Below are 17265 nucleotides of genomic sequence, written 5' to 3' on the forward strand. Positions count from 1 at the left end.
ATAATTATATATACTGTCGAATAAATATATATTATATCATTTATTTGTACTCAAAGGAGAAAATCAAAGATTGATTCCACATTTGAATTACGTGAATTATTTTTAAATATTTAATAGTTTATTAGATATTTTTATTATTATTGTTGTTAAAGTTGATACTTTTGAGTGTTTTGAAATCTTTTTGTACCGATGCTTCTATTTAATTATAACATCTCAATTAGAATATAATTAATTTAGTCCTAATGCATTCTTATATAAAGGTTTTACTGTATTTATGTGTACGTAGGTGATAGTTTTAATGTACTTCTCAAAGATTACTGGATCAAAATCTTTGACTGCAAGAAAGTTCCTCAATTTAATACTTCTTCTCCAATACGTGCCTCGGATTCTTCGTGTGTACTTCTCAGCCAAAGAGCTAGGAAAAACTTGTGACTCACTCGACGTGTATGGGTCAGATGTGCCTTCTTCTTTTCCTTCTACATTATTTTTGGCCATGTAAGTATATCATCTTAATTAGCATGATCAGTTTTATCATCATATTTTTATATATATATATATATATAAATTGATTTGTTTGGTCATTTAATAATAAACTTTTGTAATATATCATCACCAATAGGTGTTTGGGGCATTTTGGTACTTTTATTCGATATTTCGTGAGACAGCTTGCTGGCACAAGGCATGTGTAAGAGTTGGACCACAAGAATGCACACTTGGTCCTTTTGACTGTAGTCATGGCCTTCATCCCATTAAGAATTTAACATTGCTGAACCAGCATTGCCCTGTTAATCCACCAAATCCCTCCATCTTCAATTTTGGAATATTTTCTCAAGCCATTGAGTCTCGTATAGTGTGCAAAACTGATTTTCTCAGAAAATTTTCTCGTAGTTTTTGGTGGGGTTTGAGAAATTTAAGGTTCGCACATATATATATATATATAGTACATGTATATTCTATTTAATATGTGCACGTGATACCCTCTAATTTCCATATATCTCATGCTTTGTTCCATTCTGTTTTGTAGCTCTTTTGGTCAAAACCTCGACACAAGTAGCAATGTAGAAGAAAATCTGTTCGCAGTTCTTATTTCTATCCTGGGCTTACTTTTGTTTTTATACCTTATTGGAAATTTACAGGTATATATATTCATTCCCAGTCTTTGTTAACTTTATGTAAATGTATTAATATTGAAATAGAGTGTATTATAGGTCTTGTTTAGCATTACATACATACTAATATAGTATTTATGACGGTGTTAGTGGGGACCTTTATATCACTGATGTCATTAACATCGTCAGTGCCTCACTGACTGAAACGGCACTAATATGTAACTAATATAAATGTTGATTCTCGGTTAACGGTGTCAGTCAAAACTCGTTTGGTTGACACAAAATAAGTATTTTGGTGTAGTTAATATCTAAATAAACTAATGAATACTGTTGATATAAATTACAGACATACATGCAGTTGGAAACTACAAGGTCAGAAGCTTTACTCACACCAGCTTTACTCAAGTGTAGGTGTAACTTTATTTGTTTCACTTTATCAAATAGTGGGAAGCTTTACTCTAGTTCACTGTATTTTATCGAGTAAATTTTCATTCTTATAGATACCAATATGAACAATTACATACCATCAAAAGCTCTAACTCCCAATATATTAGAAGTTTTTTATAATCTCATTGTACGAGATCTAATAACAAAATTGTTAGGAAATTCATCTTTCTCACACCAGCTTTATCTACACACACAAGGACAACAAACGAGTAGAGACACAACTTGCTGAGATACAACCAACAAAAAAAACATTAAAATCAACATTAATAATTATAGAGGTTCAACCCAAATAAATTTGAGCTTATTACCTTTTTGAACTCCCTTTGGGATGTTCTTTTATGCACTATAAAACAGGAATGGAGATTATAATAACTCGTCACCAGTTGAGACTAGGGGTGCACACAGGTCGAGTTTCGGGTGCATCGGGTTTGGATTTTGCGTGTTTCAGATGGAAAAATAGTATATCGAACCCGCTCCGAAGTTTTTGGTTTTTGGGGTGATTTCGAGTGTCGGGTTTGGTCAGGTCGGGTGCGGTCGAGTTTCTGGTGGGATTTGTCTAAAACTGAATTTTGCGCAAAAAATGGTCCTTGGTAAAAAAATTTCAAAAATACAATTTTTTTTTACTTTTCACATGTTTTTTTAACTTTGTTGTTAGTTTGGTAATTTTATTTTTTACAAATTGGGCCTTGGTAAAATTTTTTTGAAAAATGTATTAGTCTCTAAAATCTATATATATTTTTTTAAATTATGTTCGGGTTACACCCAAACCCGTGTGTCCTTAGTTTCAAAACCCAAACCCAAACCTGACCCAAACTGTGTCAGGTTCAGACCTGATTTCACCCGAATCCGACGAGTTTTGAAAAATTCGGGTTTTTGGGTTGCGGGTCGGACGGGTTTGAGGGTTTTACGGGTCAAATGTTCACCCCTACTTGAGACACTCTACATTTGACTAGTTATAATGTCTTAGACCTAGGCAAAACTCCAAGTACACTTGACTATGTACAAATAAATCTCTCTCCTAAAACCCAAGTGTTTCTCTCTCAAGCTCTCTCTCTCTCAATAAAATAACTCATATTCTTTACAATGAACTGTGTTCTCATTACCCTTTCACAAATGAGATAATAGGACCTATTTATAAAGTTTGTACAATTTTCAACAAACTTAAAAATACGATAAATAAACCAAGACATAACTGATAGAATCACAGACAAAACTAGGAGAAAAAAATGTAAACTTTGTTGATGTTTAAAGTAGACCAACTATTTTAACAAAAATGTATTTTCCATCAACTTCAAATTATATTTTTTTCTTCTTTCTAAAGTTGTCTTTCTTTCCTATCCAATTGTACTAAAAGTAAAGTGTTTTCATGTCAGTTTAATTGATGTAAATTTTTTTGCATGGTTACAAAATTGGTATAAAAATTATTGACGTTAAAATTTTAAAAATTTATGTCAATTTTAAAATAACGTTAAGTTTTATACATCGGATATAATTCCACCATATGAGAGTTTAGTCAGAATATAAAATCATCACGACAATAGTTATTTCATTATGGTGATGTGAGGAAATAAAAGAAAATGACTACAAAAAATCTTAGTTTTAGTCACAATAGATTTTGTAACTAAAAACAAAAAATTTGTGACTGAAAAAAAATATTTTATATATGTCATCACTATAAAATCTGTGACTAAATGTATTAGTCATAAAAATCACAATTTGTTGTCACTAAATGTATTTTTAGTCACAACAAGCTTTATCACTAAAAATAATAAGTTATGACTAAAACTATATTAGTGACAACTTATGATTAAATATGACTTTTTAGTCACAAGTAATTTTTTGTTGATACTAAAAGTGACATTTAGTCACACAAAATATATATTGTGTCTCACTTAAGGTTACTCTTATTTGTAGTAATTAAAAAAAACAAAGAAGATAAAAAAAAATCAAATAAATGTAAGAATAATATAAAGAATATATAAGATAAGCATACGTATATCTACTAACTATATACTTGGGCTTGTAATAAAACACACGTCTTTATTTTATTAGCTTACGTGCTTTCTTTGCATAATTTCATTAAAGCTCCTAATTAATTAGAAAGCATATAAATATATATATTTTTTGTTAGTTATTTTCTTTATATTTTGGGTAATACATCTGTTATTTATATAACATATGCGCGAGTTCTATTTAATTCAGGCTCAAATACAATCGAAGTGATCTAATACAGTTTATCAAGTAAGTTTGCAAAAATACCATTTTTTATTTATTTGTGTATGGGCTCTATTGTGATGAAGTCCAATTGTCAAAATACCAATAAATGATGGGCTAATTGATGATTTGACTGTGCTTTGTCTCTAGAAGATTCACTCAACAATTCACCATGACAACAATGGAAAATGTATCCATGGTTGTTGATCAACAATGGAAAATGTATCCATTACCGGTGCAAGTGGCGGCGCAATTCCAACTTGCGCCGGCAAAAGTTTATTAGAAAATAAAGAAGAGACTTTTGCCGACGCATTTCACCTAACACGCCGGCAAAAGTCAACGTGGATATTAAATTGATGCACATTTTTAAAGAGGTAGGTGGCCAGACTTTTGCCGACGTTTTTTGTTGCGCCGGCAAAAATGTTCTTATTTAAACGGTGTCGTTTTACATTAGGGTTTTTCTGATAGACTTTTGCCGGCGCAACGAAACGCGTCGGCAAAAGTCAAAACGATATACCACAACCGCCCGAGCCTTCTTCCCCATTTTTGCAATTTTCAATTTTCTCTTCCCCTTCTTCCCTTCTTCAACGACACCACCACCACCCCCACCAGCCGCACCCCGAGCCCACCCACCCCGACAGCACCCCACCCCACCCGAGCCCCACCCCGACGACACCCCACCCGAGCCCCACAACAACATCTTCATGGTTTTGATATAGATATGGATTTTCATGACCAAATTTACTTTAGCCCACTTGCTCCTTGATACAGGAACAAAATTAATTACACTCTTTTTCAATCACTGGTCTGCAGTCATTAATGATAGGATGTTAGCAGATAGATAATAAAGTTATATTTTATATGTTGTTATATTAAAAATTTATAAGTTAGGTTTTCAAATAATGTTATATTGGAATTCGAGATATGTGCTTTTTATTGTGCAGACTGAGATGACCGAGCATCGAGCATCGCAGAGTACGGCCCCTATATCATCTGCTGCTTCTTGTGTCGGCGATAATGTCGATGGTCAGTTCCCGCCTGATATGGATATTGTCACAGATGTCCTTGGACCCCACTCACGTTATAAGAAAGGGTTTGGGGGGTTACCTAGGTTGAAGGAAATTGGTGCAAAGAGGGCAGCATTTTCGTCAACTTCTCAAATGTCTGGGCAATTGCCACCTGAAGTGGACACCATTTTGCAGCAAAATCAGGACATTATGCTAGAAAATCAGAACCTAAAGAAGCATACGACTAAACTTGAGAGTCGTTAACGGCGTCAAGACACTACAACAAAATAAAGATTTTATGACTTTATTTGGGAGAGGTTGAAAGTCTACAATGTCTCCCAATTGGGAAGACGTTGTAGGCGGGGTCATTGTAGGTATAGGTCTCACGTCTCCCAGATTTAAAAAAAATAAATTAAATTAATTTATAATTAATATTATTTAAATTTGATTTAATAATTAATTAAATTGAAATCAATTTAATATTAATTTAAATTAAAATTTCCATAATTAATAAAATAAAAATATGCTAGAAACAGAAAATTTGTTATACATATATATTTGTTAGACATATACAAGAAATACAATATTTGTTAGACATATTCAAAATTAACAAATATTGCATTGTGTATTTGCATTGTGTATGAAGAAAGCGGTAAAAAATAAAAAAACAAAATACAATATTTGTTAGACATATTCAAAATTAACAAATATTGCATTTATGTATGAAGAAAGAGGTAAAAAATAAAAAAACCTATCAACGAGGTCGGTTACTTTGGATTATTTGTAACATATCTGTCGCCCATTATTGTCGAAACTCATCAATTTGTGCCTCTGTATATGATGTACTTGTTAGCTGCAAAAAATATAAAGTAAAGTATATTAAATAATTATTTGATTACATTTATATATATGGTTTCAAAAATAATTTGTAAATTTTAATTAATAATATCGTTCTCAAGTAATGTCCGGGACTCGCATGTTCAATCAAATCCTTCAACATCCTCATTATGTAGTATCCGCATGCCACATTGTCCGGTTGGTGTGGACACTAATTATTTAAAAGTATCAGTAATTCATTATTAAATTGAAACTTGTTAAAATATGCATACATATTATTCTACTTAATAATTATAAAAGTTCAAAAATTTAAGTTGTAACTACTTACTTGAGGTTGCTTAATGAGTAGAGGATCATGGATCTCGACATTAGGAAGATTCATAGAGAAAAAAAAATTTAAAGCACTGACGATCACTGATACAATCTCCTCACGGTTATTGAGATCTGAATTCACCGGATCACAACAATAAACATGATATGCATACGGTGCCAAAATAAGCAACATCTAATGTTCACTGCATAAGAAAAACCAAAAAATTATAACTCAAATGTTAAACAAAGAAAGTATTGATATGGGTTGGAAAAATGACAACTTTTTAAACTTACCCATGGTTCCAAGGGACAAGCATAACTTGTTCTTTTGATTTTATGTCATTGCATCATCTGAACAGATTTTGAACACGATCGTCGAATGAACTCCCTTGAGTGGCAACAATATTAGGATTGACAAATAAAAACTTATTTTGGCAACCTTGTTGTACCACATATCTGTAAATGAACCTAATACAAAAATATGAAAATTGTTATATGATTAAATAAATCAAATTAGAAAATTAAATGAACGAACTTTGTGAGATATATACCTCATGTAGCTAACGACCACTGTTTGTCCAATCATCTCCTTTCGAGCAAACTGAAGTATGTCATCCTTAAATATATAACAGTGAGACATATCCTGATCAAAAACTTCAGACTCTATGCCTAGATTGACACACTCGCCATCAGCCCAATGAGATACGATATTTTGTAATCGTTCCAATGGAGTGTGGGGTAATTGTGTTGGAGGAGTTTGTGGTCGTCTTCTTTCTCGTGGTTGTTGTGTTGATGGAGCTTTTGGTCGTTGTGATCTGGTCCTACTTGTAGAGGGAGCCTGTATGCAACCATATCAACAATTAAAAAAGATGCAAACAAATAAATATAGAATTGTAAAGATAATTATGTAAAAATTTGGCATCACCTCATGATATATATCTTCAGATATAATGACCAAATCCTTAGGCCATGCTATTGGCGTCCCAATGGCTTGAGCAACTAAGTACATATCCAAATCAGGATATGCAAAAGGGAGAGGACAGGTTGGCTTAATAACGCTAGTAATCATAACTTGGTAGTTGTTGCCTGCCTCTCTTTCAATGAGTTTACCTGATGCAACAATGTTTGAAACCGAACCAATCGCTAATTGGCATGCTCAGCCCTGTGCGAGAAATATATTATATACAAATAAGCATGTTGAAACAGTAAAGAAATTTATTTGGTTTCAGAATATTCAAGAAAGTTTAATTACCTCTTGCAAAAGCGGTTGTAGTGCAATAATTTGTTCTTTTGCTTGAGGCACTAGTGGGTCAGGAGTATAGTAGGATGCATGCGCTGGTGGCACTGGTGGGTCGGGCACATAGTAAGATGGTGGTGTTGGTGGGACTCCAACGTTGGATCCCGACCCACTCTGTTGGGCCATGAATTTTCTCAAGAGCTCATCTTGTTGCTGAAGGCGCTCTTCTAGACGTTGTGCTTGTTGACGATGCTCTTCTTCTTGTTTTCGAAATCTTTCTTCAAACTCCTTTCTAATGTCGTCATTCGAAGAAGAGGCTTTCGATTATTTTTTCGTTGAGGTAGGTGTTGGAGTATTCCAGTATACTGTGCAGGGCACACCGTGTCCTCCAGCCCTAACACGTCCTCGGGGCTCAGGAGTGCCCAACACCCTCGTCAGCACATCACCAGGGCCATCAGGTGCCCATTTACCCTCAGCTTGGAGTTGTCGGTAATGATCCTATGAAACAATATTCACAGAAAGTTCTATGTAGAAGATAATATATAATTTGATAAATCAACATTACTAAATATGAACACTTACAATATCTTTTTGAATCTCAAAGGCCTCTCCAACTAGCTCTCCTTTTGCATTCCGACGACCCATGCTCCACAAGTCTACCCTGTCAAGTTCAGTTAGACTTTTCCCACTTTGTTCCATTAACATCTCTTCAATACGCACATAGCCTCCTCTAGAGAGGTTGTGATTGTATTTATTCAATGCTTGATAATTTTGCATCTCTTCTCTCTTTCTACGCCACTCGGGAGTTAATCTTGAGTTCACAAAATTTAACCATTTATCTGGAGTTATGACATTCTCAAATCCAAGTGGAATAGCTGGCGGGAACTCATTTGAGAATTTTTTCATAGCACCATACACGTGTACCCTTGTGTGATTAGTCTTCCAATTTCTGAAGTACTTTCCCGCATCCATCAACATTTGTTTCTTTTGTTTGGAGTCCAAATTATAAGTTTTCTGCAAGTTTGAAAGTAATAAGAATCATATTGTCAAAATAATATATATTTTAAAAACATTAAATGAATTATAATTAATAAAATCATACCTTCATTGTATCCCATATTATATTTTTATCCACCATACTAACATCGTTCCAAGTGTTAGTGTTGATGGACACAGTGGCTCGAACAATAGCTCCAAGTTGTGATGAAACATTGCTTCTAGTCTCACCAACTATCTGACCATACTCGTTGTATTCAACAGGTGCATGATGTCCTTCACCAACTATTTATACTTTTTTGGACCCTGTGTTTTTTCCCATTATCTGTTTGGATCCTGTATTTTGGCAAATTACTTTTTGGATTCTATGTTTTATAAAATAGTTAAAATAGAACCATAAACCCTATTTTGGTCAATGTTTTCTCAACTAAAATCACAAATAATTTACTAAACTAACAATTCAGAACAAAAATAAAACCATTCTGCTTAAAAACTGTGTTGTTATATTCAATTTTTTCTTCATCAAAATTGAATTTAGGGTTCTATTTTAACTATTTTACAAAATATAGAGTCCAAAAAGTAATTTGTCAAAATACAGGGACCAAACAGGTAATGAGAAAAAATTCAGGGTCCATAAAGGTATAAACCCTTAATTATATGTGTACGTATAGTTCATGTGTTTAAAAGATATTCTTTATTAAATACTTATTTCTTTCTAGTTTTATATAGGTTTTCTAATGTGGTATATAATTAAACTGTAGTATTTATTATTTGTTGGATATATATTTGTTTATAGTTTTAATAAAAGCCAAAGTAAACTAATTTATATGTTATGTTGATTGATTATTTGAGAGATTATGATTTTTTAAAAAAAATATTAGGATATAAATACTATTTAGTTTATTTCATAATTTAAAATTTATATAGTGGTCCTAAAATTTATATAGTTGTTCCCACAAAAGTAAGGTTGTTAGTTATTTGATTGTCAATAGCTACCAAAAAAGTAGAAATGGTACTGAAAGATAATTAGATATGGAATAAATTTCTTTTATTTGCAACTATCACTACAACAAATTTGATATATAATGACTCCCTACAATGTCTTACACCATTGGTGTAAGACATTAAAACTTATCAGAGATTTTAAATGTCTGGTGGTGGGAGACATTGAATTTTTTTATTAATGGCTACAATTGGAAGACATTAAAAACGGTGGAAGACGTTAGAAATATACTGGATATGTGGCCAGGAGGACATCCAACATCTCCCACTGGGAGACGTGGGACACGTGGCACGTCTCCTAGTGGGAGACGTTGGATGTATAAGGAGGACATCAAACGTCTTCCACTGGGAGACGTGCCACATTTCCCACGTCTTCCACTGGGAGACGTGCCACATGTCCCACGTCTCCCACTGGGAGACGTTGTATGTCCCACTTATTTATAACCCTTGCTTCTCTTCTTCCTCCTTCACACCACAGTCGATTACAGAGAGTAAAATATACGAAGGGGCTGCTTTTTTTAGAGTTTTAAGGTAAGTTTTTATCAATTTTCATGAATTTTAGTTAATTATTTTGAAGAAAAAAAATCATAGGTTTAGCATTAAGATGAGTAATATACATTATTTTGTGTTAGTTTTACATTTTTATGCGTTTTTTTTTATATATATTGTATGATTTCTTAGTTTTTCCATGGTAGGTTTCTATAGATTTAGGATTTCTAAGTTTTTTTTTTTTTAATTTAACCTATCACATTGTATAGATTTCATTAGAATATATATGTTCATGTTTTTTTTAAAATTTTTATCATTATTTATTTCAAAATTTAGATATATTTGTATATATATTTAAACTTTTATTTTTTAAATGCTAACTATTTTGTTATATATATAGTTATGTTAAAATAAATTTATTAAATAATTTTAAAAATATAAATATATGAAATTTTTTATGTTTTTATTGATTATTGAGTTTTTAGGTTATGAAAAATGTTATTGATTTTTTGTTTAGGTTCATTAGTGGCTCATTGGAGTTTTTTTTTATTTGTTTAACAATTATTTACTTATTAGATATTTAGTGATATTTGTTTACTAATATTTAACATATTAATTAATTTAATTTCCTAGGTTGCGATTTTGTTTGTGAGATTTTAGAGAGTATTTTTTGCATCAAAATTTCTATATCAATCACACATTTGAGGTAATTAAGTTTCTACATTTACAATAATAAGTTATATATTTCTAGATATTTAGTGATATTTTATTTATTATTTATTAATTTACTTTTATTGGTTTGTGGATTTAATAGCGAATTCGATTACTACGTGAAGTAATTTTGTTAGCTTTTGGATTATTAATTGCAAGAGGTACATATATATTCTCTTACTTCTACTTTTTATATTGTTAAACAAATATTAGAGGAATTTGAATATCTTAAATATTCATGTAACGCCCCACGTCACTATGGCTGCTTCCTGGAATGACGAGTGACCCTACAAACCAACATAAGTCTTTCCAGCGTGTTTTTTCCTCACTCACACGCTTCCTAGGAAAAATTCCCAGGAGGTCACCCATCATGAGACTACTCCAGGTCAAGCATACTTAACTTTGCAGTTCTAAAGTGATGGACTACCGAAAAGATGATGCATCTTGTTGATATAAGTAGTACCTGTAGAGGGGATTTCCTACAATTGATTAGATGGGCACCAGCAACCTGTCAAGAACAAAGAGAAGAGAGACGAGAGTTCAATTGGGAGCACCGGTGGGGTGTCAGCCAAAGGGACTCCGACGCTCAAGTCAGTCGGGTTGTAATGAGAGATAATAGAAAGCAATAAAATTACGATATGAATAATCGAAATAATGATGGATGGAAGAGTCGTAAAATGGTCAGAGTGACGGTGGCGATGACGGAGGGGCCGAGCGACTAGGTCAGGTCCAATTAGACTGAATAACTAGTCTTGCTTGACTGGATCGCTCAGAAATAGAGTAGCCTTTTTTCAATTAGAGAGCCTAGAAAGTCCAGTGATTATCTGATGCCTTTTCTCAACCTCTGATGGTCTTATTTATTGTCCTCCTCTTCGTTCCGTCCTCCTCCGTCATTCTGATTCGTTTGACTCGCTCCAAGTGGTTTCGTTCCGAGATTCTTGGCGAACGTGATGGGAGCCTTGACTGTTTCAAGGTCCCTGGCTGACTGAGTGTATCCGAATTCGGGTCCGGGTATGGTTTTGGGTATTTGGATGGTACTTTGTATATGCGAGCCCATTTACATGGGTTTGGGCCTTGTTGGCTAATTAGGCTAGCTTATTGGGCTGGGTGATTGCTTGCTGGATTCTTTTTTATCAAGAAGACTGATTTTGCCCACTACAGCACCCATCAATCTATTTAAGTCATCTTCAACTGTGTAGTCTCATACCTACACAGTCTTAGAATCATCACACTTGACCTTCCTCAGGCAGTGTGGGATTGCACAGCTTTACCCGGTCTTTCCCTTTACGGATCACGGGATTCTGATTGTCACAATTCATCCATAGTGAAGTAGGTTATCAGATTAAAATTGTGTGTTGCGGTGATAACGGAAGGTTGAGAACTTGTGTGTTTTAGTGAAGTAAGTTCTGAGAAATTTGGTTGTATGCTGCGAAGTCATAAGGAAGAAACTTATTGTGTGTTGTTTAAATTGTTTATTTTGCTATTCACATGTAGATGGTTAGGTCACTATTATAGGGGAAATGCTGCCCGATTAAAATTTACAAATTATTTTTGAAACCATATATATATAAATGTAATCAAATAATTAATTAATATATCTTACTTTATATTTTTTGCAGCAAACAACTATGTCATATACAGAGGCACAAATTTATGAGTTGCGACAAGAATGAGCGACATATATGTACCAATAATCCAAAGTTACTGGCCTTGTTATTAGGTTTTCTTATTTTTTTACCTCTTTCTTCATATACAATGCAATATTTGTAAATTTTGAATACATCTAACAAATATTGTGTTTCTTGTATATATCTAACCATTTTTTTTCTTGCTTATTTTCATTTTATTAATTATGTCAATTTCAATTTAAATTAATATTAGATTGATTTCAATTTAATTAATTATTAAATTAATATTTTTGCACTCGTGACTAATTTTTTTAACCTAGTTTTCGGTACTGTAAACTATTTATAATTTTTTGAAAATTTACAGGATGCTTTAAATAGCTACATTATACACGGTCATAAAAAAAAGCTTCGTAAAAACTGTTCACATGTCGAGAACACTGAGAGCCCCACTAATAAAACTTAAAATAAAGTTCCTATAAAAAAAATTATCCAATATATTATTAGCTTCACGTATTATTTCATGACATTACTAAAACTATATATAATTGTGTTAGCCGCCATTTTATTTAATTTGCTTTCTTTTTCCTTTTTAAGATTTTCCTTTGGAATTTTGACCCAAATCATCTTTAATGTAGGTACGTACTATATTAATTTAAAAAGGATAAGCTCCAATGCATAGAAGTTTGATCATGCAGTCCTATCTTTGTTGTACTTGTCCTCCATAATTGACTCCACTGTTGACTCAAGCATATAATAGTATTATTTTCATAGGAATATGGAGCTACGTAGAATGGTCCAATCCTTCACTCCTCAAATTGGTTGGCCAGCCACAGATTTGAGAGGCTTTTTAGTAAGGTATTAATGCATATCATTTAAGAAAAAACATTAAACATTGTAAATAATAATACTACTAATAATAAAGATTATATATTATATTATGTTAAATTAATAAATAATAAGCAGATTTCACTTGGGATTTGAAAAAAAAAGTAAAATATAAAATATTAAATAATATCCACATTATATCCATGTACGAAGAAAAATGTAAAAAAATAGTGCAATAGAGAATTTTTCTAGCGCTTCTCATTGTGTTATACCGCAATTTTTGTTTTGTCTCTTACTATATATTAGTCAGCCACCGATAATGACTAATCTGATCCAATGCATAGAAAGAATTGTCATACTTGACTCCACTCACTCAAGCATATAATAGGAAAGGTCCAAATCCTTCACCACCTCACATTGTAATTTTTTTTATTTGTTTTTAATAGTCCTGTTTTTAAAATAAAATAAAAAATGCCTTATAAAATACATACATCAAATTTGAACATAAAAGCCACATAACCAAGAACCAAGCAAAAATAAAATGAAAAGAACTACATAAAGACATCCAATATTTTATCTATTTGTAGTTGTGGTTTTTCAAGTGGTATTGTTCCTCGTATAAAAAGTATGCGGATAACGAATTTTTTTGTTGTTGTTTTAAATATTTCCTTTTTAATTTTAATATAATATTATAAGTATTTAACAAAATATATTTTTAAAATTAATTAAAAATAATTTTTTTATATTATATTAATATAACTTCAACTATTATTATTATAATAATATTTAATATCAGACTATATATATTTAATATAAATTCACAGAAAATTGGGGCTTGAGAAGCCCACAGAAACTTGATGGCGTCTCATCTTATAAAGACAAAAACAAAGTTTACTGAATTATATATTCATTGTTCACGTTTGTTGTCTATTATTGACGTTGGATAAGCTCTGCAATGCATAGAAGTTTCATAGTTGACTGTTGACTTATAATACGAATATGAAAGAAAACTAATTTTTATTAAAATTGTACGTAGTTCATTTTATTATATTTATATATATTTTAAAAATTGTGAATTAATTTTTATTAAAATTATAAAAAATATCTACAATTTTATTCTGCCTAATATATATGAAGATAATTTTTTTATAGGGATTTCACTTTGAGTTTTACCGATAGATACCTATCGTGTCGAATACTATTTACGAGTTGAGAACACTGAAAGTTCCACCGGTAAGACTTAACGCACAGAAAAATTCATAAATATATATATATATCTAATTAGCAACTTTTTACAACGAAACTTCGTGGTTTCTACAGATGATGTAGCTCTTATTTATTTCGTCATTCGTGGTACACAAAAATTAAAAATAGACCACTGCCAAGTCTTAAGTCTATTAAATTAGAATTTGATGCGTTTTTGGTTAGAAAATATTTACTTATATATAACACATACTTGGTCATAATTAGCAATAAAACTCCCACTTTCTGTTCTTATTATTCTTGGAACTCAGATATCTATTCCTCCAACTAGCCTTGCTAAAGAAGAACACAACAGAAATCTCCAGGTTTTAATTACTTTGCATAATACTACTACAATTTCTCCACATTTATTAGGGCAGGAATAGAAGAAATCAAAGCAATATGGAAGACAAGAAGGAAGCCAAAATAGAGATGTGGTAAGTTTTTTTCACTCTTCGAGCATATGAAAACATGAATATCAATCTCTTCAAGATTTACTTTTGCATTACTTTGCAATAAATATCAATAGTTCAGTAATAATAATCAATATTAACAGTTATATCATCAAGGATTGTAGTGTTCAGTTTTTTTTTTTGTTTTTTTTGCCCAGCATGGCAGAACCAGACTGGAGCATACAGCACACGATTGGTGCAAGCATGAGGATGAACAGTGGAATAGATCAGAAGAAGAAGAAGAAAGGGTGGACCAAAATAAAGGAAATTCTAATGCAAAAGAGCTGGTTTCTTCCAATGTGGAATAAGATATTTCTTTTGGTTTGTGTTATTGCTGTTACATTAGACCCTTTGTTCTTCTATATTCCCATCATAGACAAGGATAAAAAGTGCATTAAGACTGACAAGAAGTTGAGAAATTCAGCTCTAATTTTAAGATCATTAATGGATATTATCTATATCATAGATATTAGTTGTATCGTAGCTAAAACCTACAAGTCACTAGAAAAAGATCAGATAGTCAAGAGTGTTTCGGCAGTAGCAAAGAAAATCTCTTGGTCTCTCATCTTCGTTGACTTTCTGGCCATTCTACCAGTTCCTCAGGTATGTATATTTTATTCTAAGAAACATATATCAGTTTACATTTATAATTATTCAAAATGAAAATTGTTGATGGAGAGACTTATAATAATAATTTCATGTACAATAATTAATTATCTTTTTGTAGGTAATAATTTTAGCTTTTGATGAAGGGAATGAGACCTCGGCATCTTCTAGCAAAAAATTGATAAACACTCTCCTTCTTTTTCAATATTTACCAAGGGTTTTTCGAATCTACCTATCATGTAAAGAACTTGCACAGAACCAAGATTCAGTGACTAGAATTGTTTGGGTTAAGGGTGGACTAAACTTTTTCCTCTACATCCTGGCTAGTCATGTAAGTTCAATCAAACACATAATTCTCCATTTGGTTATATATATATATATGTATTAATTAAGTTTTGTTTAATTATAGTACCACATGATTGTCATATTGTTTATAAGATATCCATATATTTAACTAGTTTAAAATATTATTACTAAATTTCTTAACAACAGTTATTTTGAACGATTATATTTATATGAATTGCTTGCTGTGTTTGATTTAGGTGTTCGGAAGCTTTTGGTACTTTTACTCTTTTCAAAGACAAACCTCATGCTGGCACAGTGCCTGTAAAACACATGGAGAGAAAGAATTATGTGAAAAATTTGAAATTAATAAAATTTGTAATAATGGCACGAGCAAATTCGAACAAAGAAATATGACCAATCTGATCACTAAATACTGTCCAATAAATCCGGGGAATGCAACAATCTTCGATTTTGGGATATTTCTTGAAGCCCTTGAATCCGGTGTGCTAGAATCAATGGATTTTCCTCAAAAGCTCATGAAATGTTTTTGGTGGGGACTACGAAATCTCAGGTTAGAATTTATAATTTTCTTTGTTGTTGGTTTCATAACAACTCGATCGTCAATTGACAGCATTGAATAATTTTAAATATGAAATCATTTTATCAAATGTTGCAGTTCGGCTGGTCAAAACCTCGAAACAAGTAGCTATTTTTGGGAGAACTTCTTTGTCGTTTCTATTTCTATCATTGGCTTGCTACTCTTCTTGTATTTAATTGGAAACTTGCAGGTTGGTATATATATATATATATATATATAAATGTATATATAAAATAATATTGTGTATCTACTTACTTAGACTCTTGTGCATTATTGCTTGATCATTAATTATACTTGTGGCATGCATGCATAGACATATTTGCAGTTGTCAACTACAAAATCAGAAGAGTTAGGAGAGAAGATGAGATTGAAAGAACAAGAAATAGAATTTTGGATTGAAAAAAATGGTTTACCAAAGGAAGAAAAGGCTTTAATTATGCAAAAAGTCAAACACAAGTTGAAGGAAAATAGAGAAGTTGATGTTGAGAATCTGCTTTCTATACTTCCTTCCGAAGATAGAAAGCGTATAAAGCATCTTTTGTGCTTCCCTTTGCTACAAAAAGTACGTAAATATATATTAAACCCTACTACTACTTACAATATATAGCTAGCTACATAGACTGAGATGTTTCTAACTTTTTTGAGCTTGATTATGTGCATGTTTTTTAGGTTCCAATGCTTGAAAATATGGAGAGGGAAATACTTGACATGATTTGCGAGAATCTTAAGCCTGTAATCTACACAGAGAGTAGCTACATGATCCGAGAAGGAGACCCACTTGATCGGGTGATTTTCATCACACACGGCACAGCTTGGGCATACACAAACAATGCTAGTGATCATAATGAGGCCTTGAATGTGAGCAGTAGTACAAGAAATAGCAGAACGAGACGCCTCAAGAAATGTGATTTTTTTGGAGAAGAGCTGTTGGAGTGGTCAAGAACTCAATCTCACATCATTCATTTTCCCATTGCGACCATCAATGTCAAGTCCCACACCAAGGTTGAAGCCTTCTCTCTTATGGCCAACGACTTGTTAAATATAGTGAAGAAGAACTATAGGTTCTTCAGGCGGAATATCCCGACCAATCAACAACGGCAGGAGACCTCGGTGCAGTTGGATAATGATGATGATGTGAAGTCACAGAGTTCCAACTATCAGCACTTCCACAAATAGTGGTATATATATAGGCTTTGGATTTTTGTCCCCTTTTATTATAAAAACGGAATGCTTGGATTAATATATAATTTGCTTGGATTAATATATAA

At 32.2% G+C, this 17265-nt stretch overlaps 2 protein-coding genes and 1 long non-coding RNA gene across 3 annotated transcripts; 2 read left to right on the plus strand and 1 right to left on the minus strand.

Annotated features, from left to right (window-relative positions):
• Positions 1-432: 432 nt before the first annotated feature.
• LOC133780227 (uncharacterized) lies at positions 433-1141 on the plus strand. The gene is made up of 3 exons (XR_009869171.1): positions 433-495; positions 620-915; positions 1025-1141. It is a non-coding gene; the product is annotated as an uncharacterized LOC133780227 (long non-coding RNA).
• Positions 1142-6273: 5132 nt separating this feature from the next.
• On the minus strand, positions 6274-7148 carry LOC133778770 (uncharacterized). The gene is made up of 3 exons (XM_062218794.1): positions 6852-7148; positions 6478-6764; positions 6274-6394 (listed from the first exon to the last, which is right to left on the minus strand). Exons 1-3 carry the CDS (start codon positions 6993-6995, stop codon positions 6274-6276), a joined length of 552 nt encoding a protein of 183 aa, XP_062074778.1. The 5' UTR covers positions 6996-7148.
• A 7161-nt stretch (positions 7149-14309) lies between these two features.
• On the plus strand, positions 14310-17265 carry LOC133834307 (cyclic nucleotide-gated ion channel 1-like). Its single transcript, XM_062263881.1, has 7 exons — positions 14310-14493; positions 14667-15111; positions 15236-15445; positions 15657-15970; positions 16076-16187; positions 16311-16559; positions 16667-17265. Exons 1-7 carry the CDS (start codon positions 14459-14461, stop codon positions 17171-17173), a joined length of 1872 nt encoding a protein of 623 aa, XP_062119865.1. The 5' UTR covers positions 14310-14458; the 3' UTR covers positions 17174-17265.

Source organism: Humulus lupulus, chromosome 5 (genome assembly GCF_963169125.1).
Source record: "Humulus lupulus chromosome 5, drHumLupu1.1, whole genome shotgun sequence".
Lineage (NCBI taxonomy): Eukaryota > Viridiplantae > Streptophyta > Magnoliopsida > Rosales > Cannabaceae > Humulus > Humulus lupulus.

What these genes read in the sequence shown, in the direction of transcription:
- LOC133778770 (XM_062218794.1), bottom strand. Translation starts at nt 6,995, where the DNA reads ATGATTACTAGCGTTATTAAGCCAACCTGTCCTCTCCCTTTTGCATAT. An exon ending in CTGAAGATATATATCATGAG is followed by an intron (nt 6,765 to 6,851) that starts GTGATGCCAAAT and finishes GGTTGCATACAG; the next exon opens with GCTCCCTCTACAAGTAGGAC. An exon ending in GTGGTCGTTAGCTACATGAG is followed by an intron (nt 6,395 to 6,477) that starts GTATATATCTCA and finishes TTTTTGTATTAG; the next exon opens with GTTCATTTACAGATATGTGG.
- LOC133834307 (XM_062263881.1), top strand. Translation starts at nt 14,459, where the DNA reads ATGGAAGACAAGAAGGAAGCCAAAATAGAGATGTG. An exon ending in TCTACATCCTGGCTAGTCAT is followed by an intron (nt 15,446 to 15,656) that starts GTAAGTTCAATC and finishes TGTTTGATTTAG; the next exon opens with GTGTTCGGAAGCTTTTGGTA. An exon ending in GCTTCCCTTTGCTACAAAAA is followed by an intron (nt 16,560 to 16,666) that starts GTACGTAAATAT and finishes CATGTTTTTTAG; the next exon opens with GTTCCAATGCTTGAAAATAT.